At 36.2% G+C, this 14,153-nt stretch overlaps 1 protein-coding gene and 1 long non-coding RNA gene across 5 annotated transcripts in view; one reads left to right on the top strand and one right to left on the bottom strand.

Annotated features, from left to right (window-relative positions):
* pcdh9 (protocadherin 9) overlaps positions 1-14,153 on the bottom strand; it is a 117,746-nt gene that overhangs the window by 70,709 nt on the left and 32,884 nt on the right. For 2 of the 4 annotated variants that reach the window (XM_077712773.1, XM_077712776.1), the window contains exon 3: positions 8,323-8,424. The exons of the other annotated variants lie outside the window; for them this stretch is intronic. In XM_077712773.1, the coding sequence (XP_077568899.1) occupies positions 8,323-8,424 (102 nt within the window). The remainder of the gene's footprint in view (positions 1-8,322; positions 8,425-14,153) is intronic. 4 annotated transcript variants of the gene reach the window in all.
* Positions 11,040-14,153, top strand: part of LOC144194024 (uncharacterized) — an 81,687-nt gene continuing 78,573 nt past the window's right edge. The window contains exon 1 of the long non-coding RNA XR_013325807.1: positions 11,040-11,277. This is a non-coding gene — a long non-coding RNA (uncharacterized LOC144194024). The remainder of the gene's footprint in view (positions 11,278-14,153) is intronic.

Genomic DNA, 14,153 nt, shown 5'->3' with positions numbered 1-14,153 from the left:
GGAACTCAAGATTTCATTAGTATAGTGAAAGAATTGAACATTATGTCTTTTATCGGCAGTAGAAACTGAAATAGCGAGATTCATATGAAGGCAAGCGAAAAGTAATGGCTATGCAGCAGTCAGCGGATATAAAAAATGGCGCGATTTGATTTGCTCCATGACTTTCTTTCTGCATGATGACACTGCTGTATTTAGGATTCCGAATGGAATATGCTGACTGATTTACTACCTGGTATGCTCCTGCATATAAACAGGTTATTTCAAATATCTTAAAAACAAAAACTGAGTTTCTTTGTATTATTACAAATGTGTACCGTAGGACTTGTAATGGTAATGCTGGCTCTGTGATGTTTTGATGTCACTTGGGTGTAGGCAAAAAAATGGTAAACGTGTGTAATTTAGATGAGGCTGATAACATGGCCTTGCAGACAAAAGCATTTTTTTAAAATAGGTCATTGATGGTGAAATGCTTCTTTAATAATGTTAAAGGATTAACATTCAATAAATTTCATAACTAAACTAGGTCACGACATTATATATGGGATTAAGACATTACTTGACCTTTTGTTGGTAAGTTTTTTTAATGAAATTAATACTTTAAAAAGCATTTGCAGATTCAACAAAATAAACACACATACACATACACACACACACGTGAAAATGTGATATTCATCTAAAAAAGGTTAGAATATTGATTAAATAATAAATTATCATAATATAATCCATAGAAATGTATAGTTTGAATTCTTATTTCCTAAAGTAATAATGACGTACGTTAAAAACCTGCAATTAGACTACAAATAAAATGATGTTAATTACATTGAGCCAATCTTGTAAATAGTGTATTCCTCTATGGAGCACTTTTCTATAACAATAGTTGCATCTCCATATATGTAAAATTGAACAAAGGTATTGCGTAAAGGTAGAAAATGAGGTTGAACAAATATATTTTCTAAGAGTGTATCTTTAGATCCATTTCTCCTTTCCACTTTCCCAATTAACAGCTTTCGTACCAATTAGCCAAATCAAAGTCTATTCCAAATGGAAACCCAGGGGCTCTCAACCAATGCACAGGCTAAAAAAATATATTTATATATCGGCAAATCAGCATGAGACTTAGTATAAAGTAATTGGGAGAGTGAGGATGGAAGCTGTTTGCTTATTTTATTTTTTAACTATGTTGTCAGCCACTCAAACATCTGCTTTTGCATATATACAGAGGAAAAAAATGCCTGCATATATTTAAATGGGACTTTCTTAATGGAGATAATAAACAAGCTCTAGAAAAACTAATCTCGTTCCTTGTTTCAACAGTTGTCATGTAGTGAAATTCATTATAACAGGTAACAGATTAAATTAACAAGGGTAGATATTACAGCCTGGCACCCCAGTATGCCTTAGAAAATAATTTGAGGTGCAGTAACTCTTCATCTAACTTCCCTTAATTTGAACAGAAATGTGTGGTCCACAGTGACAGAAGTTTATTAATTGGAAAACATACATTTGTTTAAAATATTCATACCGGTAATATAGTGGAAGGAAGAACAATTAAATGGGATTCTTTTTAATGGCAGAAGGCAATATGAATGTGTATTAACTTACTGCCATTCATACAGCAGAATAGTCATAGCTTCCTAAGAGCTTTTGCCCAATTAAATAGATAGAGATTTCACACTGAGTAAGTTAATTTGTGAATAAATTGAGATGAGATCATTATCGTTATGAGGTATCTTTATTCAGTAGGACACCACAAGATTTTATTATTATTTCTTTAATGTAAAATGATGATGGCTCAACAAACATTTCTGACAAATAGGTACATTTCACATGATTTAAGCAAAAGTGTATAAAATATTTTTAAAACTCAAATGGTTTCAATTAAATCCATCTGCAAACAAGTTTAACTGCTGTATTTCAGACATGAAAAACCATGCAGTTTCTGCAGACAGTGTTGAGATTTAATGTAATTTTGGTTTATTAGTATAAACATTGGATGTGTTGATTTCCTCACAGATAACAGAATGTTAGAAAAATAATATTAAATTATTTTATAAAACCACATTCAGTGCATGCTTACACTGCAAATGATAGAATGTCTTAATTTAACAGTTCAAATACATTACACTAGAATATTAGAAAAACGGAATTAAGAAACTATGGAATATGCTTATCTTTTGACTAACCTAGAACATCTTGAAAAATATCAAGAGAATCTGAATATGTGATACTTCTTAGAGGGACACTTGTACTTATTAACTTTTGAGTGCTACTTTGAATAGATGTACTCCAGTCAAGAAAATACGTGAAATAATGGGGAAAGTACATTATTTGTGAAAATTCTCTTCGAATATAGCCTTGTAAGTACACTTTCAAAACGTTTTATCAACACATGAACTTGAACTGTATTTTTTCCCCCCATTGGAGCTAATAAATGTATTTGGTAAGGACCTTAAAACTGAAAACATGTGACCAGTTTACCTTTCAGATTGAGCTGGCAGAAAACATTTGACATGAAAAGTGTTGATTCTAAACTACGCAGGGCCTCCAATAACTTGACAAGTTTGATTGGACTTATGTGTGAGTACACATGACTAAACTAAACACCAAAGTGCAGAGGGTGATCAACACAGTCCAAAAGATCATCAACTACCCCCTACTTGCCCTGTCCACCATCCACAAATCCCGGTGCCTTAGAAGTGGAGAGAGCGTCATTAAAGACAACACACATCCCGGCTTCCACCACTTCAAGTTGCTGCCCTCTGGAAGGTGCTACAGAGCCATAAAAGCTTAGACAAACAGACTCAAGAACAGTTTCTTTCCAAGAGCTGCCACCATACTCAACTCGAGATATGCACTTAGGACCTTATCAAGACTTATTGCCATCCATTTTAATCCCTTGGTACCACTTACCCATGTTGATCACCACTTATACTACTTATATCTAATGTTGACCACTTATTTATCTATTTCTATTTATTGATTATTTATCTATCATCATGTGTTTGTTTGTTTGTTTGTTTGTTATTGAGACCATAGACTCAGCGAGTCATGCACTCTCAACAACTTGGCGCTGAATGTCTCCAAAACCATGGAACTCATCCTGTACTTCAGATGGAACAAGGCTCTCTACTCAGCTAATCTCACTTGGACTACTTATTTATCAACTTCTTATATGTTGATTATTTATTTGTCTGTTTGTTTGTTGTTACTTGTGCACTATGTGGTGGAAGCTTTAAATCTCATTATACTTGTATGATGACATAAAAACCATTCAATTCATTTGAATTCAATTACAATTGGTGGTTTGAGATTGCAACAAATTTCACTTCACACTACCTTCTTCCATATTGGTGCGCATGGCAACTGTTTCATCATGGGCCAACACCTCAGATTTGTTTGATATGCTAATCTAAATCTGAATTAACCATGATTTTAATAACATCATATAATCTTGTACACTCCTCAAGTAACTTAACCAAGGACTAGTAGTCAACAGTATGGCATGTTTTAGATTTCCAACAGCGCTCAAATATATCAATATGAATGTCTTTCCCTGTTCAAGAATAGTGTGAGCTGATAAGGGATGGTGTCACTGAGAGTAAAAAGCAATTGATTTTCTTTGTTACAGACAGGAGACCATTTTTGTGTTGTTGCTATTGTTGTGTGTTTATGACACTGTTTTATATTTAATTCGTGAAATGTTTAGCAAGTGTGTGTACATGTCTTTGCGCACGAACATGCACCTCTGTTTGCAGTGACAATTGTTTCGAACTCTACCGCCATCAAGTGTGTTATTTTGTGTCTATTTCTGGTACAATTATGTTAGAAGCAAAATAACAACTTATTTGAAGCTGTGACTTTTTTTCTCAATAAAATCACACCAATTAAGTGGTTTAAATACCGTAAAAGAATCCATGTTAATGTCAGAGCAGTGCAAGGTGTATAGCACAATTAATACCTTTACTAAATTAGGTTTAATACAAAGTAGACTTTAACAAGAAATATAGAACTTTCTTATCTGCATACTGTAACATATTGTTGTATTCTTATGGGTCATGATACTGGAAGATAAAACAATACTGTGGTCGTTTCTGTACAGGTAGACCCCTCTGGTGTGTAATTAGGTGTTTTAGCCGCCTAAAATCCTCTAATATAAAGCCAATCAAACAAGTTAGCACATATGTCATTGTTTTGTTTCCAACAAACAATGAAAGGCAAAGGGCGGTAAGAGGTATAAAATGAAAGCCAATACATCAAACACAGCCGCTATCTTTTCGGCTGCATACTGTTTACTCCAGAGAGTAACATTCTTTGTCTACTTTTTTTTTCATACACATGTACCACTTGGGAAGTACAGGGAAGAAAGGGAATTATGGATTTGAAACAGTAGGTATCAACAGCAATGCAGCAGTTTTTCATGAATGCTTATGCTCAAACCGAACAATATTGTGCATTTTTTTGGATTTCCTGACACACTTTTCTCCCCACTGAGTGTTCAAAGAAGCAGACCCTTATCCAGAAGCCTGGCACTGTCATTAATTTTTGTGCTTTGTCAGAGACAAAGGGGTTTAAGCCTGTAGTTCTTACAGCTCCACCACTTATAGGCAATATTTCACCCCATCCATCTAGCAAGTATAGTAGAGTGTCCTTGCTTTTAACACCTGGAGGAATGACCAGCTATCACGAGCAACCAGGCGAGTATGAAAACTGGTATGGAAGGATCACGTTGAGATTAAAATGAAAGAAGATTTGTAAAAGGGTAAAGTACAAATTTATGCATGGTACTTGGACAGATGTATGAGATAAGCGAGCTTGTGTGATCATCAATTAGTTGCCAAGTTGGCATTTTCCCTCTCGAGATACATTTGAACTTACAATCTCTCTGTTTTGATTTCGGGTTGGAGAAGCAAGAAGAATTTTACTAAAAAGATGAAGCATGCATGTAATATGCTGATCTAGTTAATGGCCAAACTGACCTTCGGTGAAAGTCAAAGATTAAAAAAGAAAGTACTGTGTCGTACAAATCCACTGAATTTTAGCTCAAACTTCCTCATCACTTTTGCTTTAAGATTATACAAGTGTGTATACTTTTTTGACTCTGGCTAACATTTTCTAAACTTTTATTTCCTAACTATTTGAAGACTTAAAAAACCCATGACTTCAACCACATGAATAATCCCCCAATTTGTTGATTGAAGCATAATGTCAGTAATAATGGAGACCACAGGGAGGGTGATGCTTCAACAGCTCAGACCTCAGGTCAAGCAACCATTGAATCCATTGCAGTTTGCAAACCAGAATAACATGTGGGCAGATGAATGTGTCTTCTCTTTGCTTCACTGGTCTCTGTTTTATGTAGATGGGTCTGGAGGCTATAAGAGTCAGATGTTTTTCTATTTCATGACCACTTTTGACGCAATTCAACCTCTGAGGTTATAGAGAACCCAGAAAGGATGGGAGTGGATTCTACTTTTGCAAGTTGATCCAGAATTAACTCATTGACAGACTCCAGTGTTACAAACCCTGGTGAGCAATTCTGGCCCCTTTCATTTTCACGTTGTACATGGCAGATCACACAAAAAGACCTACGGCATTCTATATATTTTTATTGTATGTATGATGTGGGATAACATCGTGCTTTTGGATGCTGTCATTATAATGCAACTGGTGTTCTATTTTAAATTGTTGTTGGGATTTTAACTGCCGGTGTTTCTTTTGATCTGTCATTGTTTTGCAGGTTGTTGTTTTTTCTTCTTGATTTTTTGTAGGAGTCTGGGTTCCCCTTTGTCTTTTTGCCCCTCTATTAAATATTTCTATTAGTGTTGTTTTCCTGACCTGGAGTATGGGATAGTATTTGTGGGATTATATGGATGGCTGCCTGACTGTTGATTTCCCCCTGCAAAGGATTAATGAAGTATGTTTTACCTACAGTATAGTGCAGAGTGTAATCAAAAAGGATAAACCAGCTTCATGACACATTGCTTCAGTTTACAAGGATCATAACAGCATAAATTAGTGACTACTTTAAAATGGGGTTTCAAAGTTTGTTTGGAAGGGAGGCCAACATTTTTTCTCATTATGTTCAGTTTGTGGGATCATGCGGGCTCGTAGTGTATAATTTTCTTCTTGTAGAGATGTGGAAAAGATGATTTAAATGTTCAATACCTACCCACTACACTTGATCACGTCAAACATTGAATAACATCAGAGATCAACTCAGTGAATTGTTAAATGCCAATAGCAGCATAAGTAGGGTTATTTCATTGAATTGCAGGCATTAAAAAAATTAATAAAACATATGAACCTATGAAAACATCACTCATGGTGTTTTCTGGCCCTCATTGGCTCCACACTTCCCACTGTTTATTGAGTCACCATGATCGGCGCCGTGTTTTCAGTCTCCAATTGTGATGACCATATGTACGTGTGTGTGTGTGTGTGTGTGTGTGTGTGTGTGTGTGTGTGTGTGTGTGTGTGTGTCTGTGTGTGTCTGTGTGTGTCTGTGTGTGTAAAGCCTGTTCAGCTAGGATAGGTTTTTTAAATGCTCTATAATTAGGATATTTAACGGTTACAATGTAGACCAGGTTATATAAATTATTTATCTCTTTACCCTCCTTGTAGGGAATATAACTGTTAAAACTAATGTGACTTGATCACGTGATCTCCATTCACTTTATTCACCCATAATAAGGTTCATATATAAAGAGTAGAGGTCGCCAGGGGATGTAGTTAAAAACAGTTTTTCAAGCAAATTGAACTATCCGCACCAGGTGTGTCTTTTTACATCGCCCCACTCTACTTACACCTGTTTCATGCAACAGCTCCCAAATGTACTCCCGATGAAAAAGGAACATATCGATCACGAATACAATAAAGATGTTGGGTGACTTAATAGGGCAGCAGCATAGGGGCCACTGTGACCATCATGCCTCGATGCATTAATGAGAGTCATAAATTGCTCTTGGATAGGTAGAAAAAGTGTTGGAACAGGGAGCAAGAATATGTCTGCATAAGATTTTTTTGAATGTTCATTTCAGTGAAATCCAAAATTGCTCACTTCTTCAGAAATACATAACAGAAATGAAGTACAGATAAATATCAGACTAAAGAAAAGGAAAACAAGTATTCTCTGAAGACATACATCTTAAGTAATGGAAAAATCTAAATTTCTGGTTGGTTACAAAAGAGAAGTGCACATCGATTCTTAATACTAAAGGGTTGACTAGATACTTTCTTTAAAGAAATGAATCTTATGAAAACAGAAATGTATATGTTTGCTATTTTAAAATTGTGGCTCCCTGATTTATGTTGCTGTTGTTGAATAGCCATTGACTGTGATCTAGCGAATTAGCAAATATTATGTGGGCAATCAGTGGTAAGGTGCATAAACCGTTGATATAGATCAACAAAATAAAGCTCAACTTTCAAAAAGGATCACTGGGCCCCGTAATTAATTCACCCTCATGATCTCATCTCATCACATTATCTGAACCGCTTTATCCTCACTAGAGTCACAGTGGGTTCTGGGGCCTATACCAGTTGACTTTGTGCCAGGGGGGGACTCTGTGTTGATGGCTAGCCAATCGCATGGCACAAAGAGACAAACAACCATTCATGATTACACTCATACCTATAGGCAATCAGACTACCATGCATGTCTTTGGAATGCGGAAGTAAACCAAAGTACCTAGAGAAACCCCACACAGGCCCCATGAGATCATTCAAACTTCACAGAGTCGGACCGACCAGGATTTGAACCCAGGTCCCCCACAGTGAGGCCGACACACTAACCACTCATCCGCCGGGCCACCCCACCTTGATCATAAAATGAATAATATAAACAAGATGGGGAGAGGCATGGCTTACAAGGGAACATACCTTTTTTTAATAAGCTGTACTGATAATACCAAGTAAACAAATTCGACTTCATTAAGATTCACCAATGTGCAACAACACAATCCCCACATGACTATCACAAGCTGTGTTTTCAAAGTAGGGCATTAATGAAATTAATACTTATTATGAAAGTAAAAACGGCATTGTGATTTTTATCACATTGAAAATGAACTTGATGTTGTAACTACAATGTGAGACAATTTTGAATGGACAACAAAATCATTGTTTTGGCAAGGAAGTAAGGATTTTGCATCTTGTGAATAAGACTAAGCATGATTCAACACTGAAGGCAAGGTAAACATGCTGCTGATGGTAGAATCAGTAAGTTTAAATTCAAAAGCAAAAATATATTACTGGTTCAATGTCATATATGAAATGCAATGAGTTGTATGGTGCTTAATGACAAACGGGACCATTTGTACTCACTAAGGGTGTGCAAGGGGTCCAATATTCAGGGTTGAGCTCAGCTCTGGGACGAAGGTCCAGATATTCGGGGTTCAGTTCGGTTCGGGCACGAGTTAGTGTTCCCTTTGATGAAGATTAGGGGGAAAAAATAATGGTAAATTAGAAAATGGTCTGTGGTTGTCATTGTTCACATAAGAATATTCTAAAGTCATCCAACAACCAGTATATTCCACTGTTTATGATCTGAAGTAAACTTTCAAATAATTAAATTCATACTTTAAATTAAAATACTAAAATACTGCCTTCATTAAATAAAACCAGACTCCAAGTGGGTGAACTCTTCACACCTTGCAGTCAATCAAGGTCAGAAGAAAAATAGGAACAACTGCTTAAATGTATTAACACAGAAAAACAATTAAAAATGCAAATTCGTCAGCATCCAAAAATATTTCAAAATATTGCCAACCTCTGAAAACAGTAGGGTTTAGTTTGCGGGTAAATGTATTACATTTAAATATATAATAATCACATTTAAACACTTGACCCGAATTGGACATTAGTAAGATCTCTGTGGACTAGCATTCATGAAGACCATATTGATCATTATGATGATGACGAATTAGTAATAGATATACTTCACACAATAGGAGTATCAATGACATGTGCATATAAAACACTATTTACCGGTTCTGCGACTTGCCAAATTTACAATCAACATAATTTGGGCATCAGTGAGAACAAACTGCATAATGCCTTCACTGGCTGTTGAACCCAGATATACTTAAATCTGCAGATACCCAAATGACATTTATGACAGAAAAACAACAGCTGCAGTATTAAAAATATAACTAAATAAAAATGTCTATTCATTCATCCATCTTCTGAACTGCTTATCCTCACAAGATTGCACTCAGAGGGAAAAGAGGAAAAGAGCCAGGCAAAGTCAAAAAACAAACAAACATATTCCTTTGCAATTTTATTCAATGTTTTTGGATTTAATGCAAGTGTTTATGTTGCCTAATGTTCTATGTCACTGTAGACATGTTGTTTGGTTTCCCATATTTTAAAAGTGTAGAGAGATTGCTGATGAGTTGATCATTTGATTCAGGTGTGGTAGAGGGGAGAGATATAGAAAACAGACTGGATAGGGGCTCTTGAGGACTGGACTTGGCCACCCGTGCAGTACGTGATCCTTCCACTGCTATTTAATCAAATTTACAGAAGATCAAGTCTTGTTGAAGGTCACTCCATAATGGGGCAGCGGTATATATATTTTTATGTTCTTGGGTGTTTTATTGTGTTGGTGATATGACTTTTGTGTATGGTCTTTATAATTGATTCGATCAAGAACAGAAAGAAACCAAGTGTTTAGCAACATTGCCTTGGGCATAGTTGAGGGTTCCCAGTGCCAAGAAGTTCAGTTTTGTCTCATTCTTTCCATTGTCCTAGAGGTTATATGGGTGGTGAATTAGCATTTTGGGGGAAAAAAACTTAACAGTTTTAAGTTCATTCAGTGACCTTTTTTCTTCTTTAAGAAAGAGGAATAAAAAATGTAATACAGTACAGTAAGTGTGAACAATGTGGGATTGTCCTGCTCAATTCTCTTAGCAAATCAGATGCCTAAAAGCAACCATTTTGTTACTGTTAAAATCGAAATTAGTTGAGTCAGTCAAGAGATTTTTTTTCCAAAGCTTTGCAACAACCTCTACACACCGCTTCTCTACAGAGCTCCTTTAAATCAGGGCTACAAACAGTATAGTTATATGCCTTGTGTCACACTTTGATTTATATTGGGTTAAATTGTGGATTAGGAACCCATCTATGCCTTTCCTACATTTTAAAGTGCAGGGTGTCAATTGCCATCTAATTTAATTTCTTGAAATAAATAATCTGGTAATGGCAGAGTCACTGCTCTTTGTTGGTGTGTATTCACATGCTGGAAAAAAGGGTTTGGAGGCTACTGACTTCAAAGATGAAGAACAATACTGTGGTTTAAACAATATCAACAAAATTATCTCCTATGAAAAAGTAGCTCTTGGTCACCAACATTCCAACGAACTTCCAAAGAAAAATGTGCATTGCTGATTGAATCCAATCGTGTTGGTGATTTGCATGGATTAAATGATTTATTCATTCGTTTTATATTGTACTTATTCTCACAATCGTGGGCTGCTGGAATCCATCCCTGTGAACTTTGGGAAATAAGCAAGGGACACCCTGAACTGGTTGCCAGCCAATCGTAGGGGTAACCAATCACGCTCACAATCATTCCTTAAAGAAAATGTAGAGTGATTAATCAGCCTACCATGTGTGTTTTTTGAGATGTGAAAAGGGGTTCTGCCACTCACTCTTCCCCAGTGTCATCCAGATACACTCAAAATTAGATATAAAATGTTGACTAGCTTGTCAAATAATTTAATACAACAAAGATAAATGTGAAACAATTCAAATTTTAGTGTGCAGAGGAAATATTGTGTTGTGGTTAAGAATGCATGGAAATTACTTACAATCATTTTTCTTAATTCAAAAGAGTGTAAAAAAAAAAAAACATTACCGTCTGTGGTGTGGTTAAAAAGGATATGAGGTTGTCAGGCCTCTGACCAGACTAGTGGCTAGGTGTGCCTGTCACCCAATCACAGGCCCAGCCACTAACGAGTGGAGTGAGGCCAGGTGCAAGCCATCAGCCAATAGTATATAAGGCCACCAGGTTACAGTTAACTGTAAAGTTCCCTCTAGCATTACCCATTGCCTACTTGTAGATCAATGACCTCTGTTTGTACTCAGGATTTCGACCACGCCAAGCCCCACAGACCAAGGAACGGAAGAAGGATCAACGAGACCAAGATTACAGAGCAAAGACAACGGACCACAGATCGACGGATTACGACTGCGCAACCTAGCCAAATAAAGATTTTGGAAAAGAACTAAGATCAACCCTCGCCTGCTTTGGGGTTCGCACCTACGATCATAACAGAGGTAAATGAAAGAGCATTTTTTCAGAAACTAGGTTTTAGGTTTGAGTGGTATAACAGTCAAATGTTTGCCCAAGCTTGAGATCTCAAAATAACTAAAACATGCAGCATTACAGCAGTTTACATTAAAGCCACATCTGCCTGTTTTGCGTATATCATGACTTTAATTCTCATTTTGATTTAGTCCAGCTTGGAACTAGGGGAAAAAAAGTAGAATCGCTAAGAAAGCCAAGGCCTGTGGTGAATCTTAAAGTGCAAAATGTTAATATTTGCAGAGATAGAAATGAGTCAAGACTGGGGCCACAGTTAATAAAGATGTTATCGGTTCTACCCAATCTTATAATGCCACTAAATTAGATGAACTCAAGTGCAATGGGGCCAATGGTTCAGATAGACTGTCTCCAGGATGTGATGAATAGTTAAATCAGTCATTTAGGCAGGCATTTAACCTGTTGGATTTCAAGGATTTGAAATTACAAAGACGAAGGAAGTAAGGAGGCGGTCCAGAACATAACGATCACTTAAAATGAAAGTTGTTTGCTTCAAAGAGGCATTTGCACTTCAAATGTGGTCAGAATAAATGACTTTTAAAAGTCCACTCAAGGCTTTTGGTAGTTTGGATACTTTTACAAATGAGACAGATAGTGGTCACGAAAACAACTACATTTGTGTATGTAATGATTTGTTCTAATGCATTATATATGTCTATTTTATTGATTCTAGAAGTTAGTGTCCACAACATCAGAAGCTTAATGCATTCTCAAACCCACACATGGGCAACACCCAGAACGGTTGATCAGCAAAGGAAGAATTAAATGGTATGCAGTGGTTACATTTTAGTCTAGTATTGATTCTTTTTTACTTCAGAAGCACTGCTGATGCCCTAAAGGTATATAAAATGAATAAATAAAAAGTAAAATAAATCCCTGATCCAAGTTTTTGAGGTTTTTGGGGATTAATGCATCTCAGAAGGATTTAGAAGTGAGTTGTTGGTTGGAATGTTGGATGAGAGTTTGCCATCAACATTTTGAAAATGTGAATCCCGTTTAAGGAGATTTTTGCATCAGTACAACTAAAGAAATAAGACAAGGACATCACATATACATGGAGTAAGTAATAAAATAATTTCCTTTCATGCTCAGCAGTGAGTTCATCAAGTTCATTCTATTTATACTAATCATATTTCAAATGTTTCAAAAGTAATGAATATTAAATTAAAACATTTCATTTCTTAGTTTGTTGTGGAAATAAATGAATGAATTTATTTTTCATTTTTAAATAGGGATAAAACAAAATCTGGTGAAAGGTGCTATAAAAATGTCCTGGTACATTGAAAATTATACAACTTGGAGGCTTCAAGTGAAGAGCTCATTCAGTGTATATGGTGTGATTGTTCCCAATCATCTAACAATCACCTCTACCACATGTACTCATTATGGTTGCAGAATGCGGAGCCAGTCTCGGCTCACATTTGTGAAGTGTGATACGCCCTGACCTGATTGCTATAGTAGCGAGCAGTAAAATATGCTCCCAGAAGCTATAGGAAATTAACTTGTCAAATTATGTCCAATTGAACACTATTCTTATCACTATAATTTAATGATTGAAATAAGAAATTAAAAATCATAGTTTAGTGTTTTAATTTCTAACATTTTAAATGGTTGAAAAATTCCTAAATGGTACTCCCGATTTACAGTGACTTCTAAATTTGAATGACAAATTATTTGGATGTATCGTGAATGATCTGCATGTGTTTGAGCATCCTATTCAATCAATTTACAGTTTTATACAGTTTGCCCCCAAACTTCAAAAATGTGCAGATAAGCTTTGGTGATCGGTAGCTCTCAACTCGTATGCTTATTGCCTATTTCTCTTTCTAACTGGCAGGGAATCACATAATTGGCTGTGGTCCATTTGCTCAATCGCTTGTGTGTCCACTCAGTAACAGCAGATTTTAATGAATCGGTTTTATTGTTTTTAGAGCTCCAGGCTATAAGAGGGTCATGGTGGGAGTGAATGACTATGACCACTGACAGACAGCCAAGCCATGATATCCAGTATACAAGCTGGTTTGCGCACAGTAGCATTGACTTAATCAAATACAATACTTTTCTCTTTTCTCCCACTCACTTGCTATTGTTCTGAAAATCATGTCTTGGCTGGCAGGACTTCTTCTCATGATATTTATGTCATTGCACACTTGTTTAAAACCAAATGATGGATGACAATAGACATGACATCTTGGGCCAGGGGTGGCCAAGGCCCATCTCCGGTGTGAAGCTTCTGGCTAGCTTACTAATAAGTTAATCATTTGATTCAACCGCAGAACACTAGCTTGACAAGCCATGAATAACCATTCTTTAACCAGCTCCAAACCTGGGCTCTCTGTTTTTTTTGTTACGCACTTCGGATGGAGCAACCTTTTAAATGTTTGAGCTTCTCTCAATTCTACCCATATCTGTGTTCTCCCACTCGTGTAAACACTTTGTGTGGGCATTGTTATTACATGGAAACCAGGACAGACAGGGATTGTGCAACATCTCAGTTGTTCTTATATTGTAATGACAGACTTTTGATCATAGCTCTCTTAGACAGTGGTATTTGTATTTAATATGAAGTGAAATTATTCCTCATTTTAGGCCAATTACCATCCGTGCCTGAATTTTTTTAAATACTTTATATATTATAACATAAGGTCATAAATACTAGTGTCTGAAGTACAGTAATTATGCTAATTTTGAATTTTCAAGTCCTTTGCACAGCTGAAAGTAGACAGGAAATCAACTTTTGAATGAAGGTTGTAACACTGACAGAAACATACACATTGTTTTGGCAAGAAAAGCAGAAGAGGCGCTCATGAGCTTGTCGTAGTGTTATTTG

The sequence above is a fragment of the Stigmatopora nigra genome, chromosome 3, assembly GCF_051989575.1.
Source record: "Stigmatopora nigra isolate UIUO_SnigA chromosome 3, RoL_Snig_1.1, whole genome shotgun sequence".
In the NCBI taxonomy this organism is placed as follows: Eukaryota; Metazoa; Chordata; class Actinopteri; order Syngnathiformes; family Syngnathidae; genus Stigmatopora; species Stigmatopora nigra.
The sequence above is the reverse complement of the archived record's forward strand: the minus strand, read 5'-3'. Positions and strand labels throughout refer to the sequence as shown.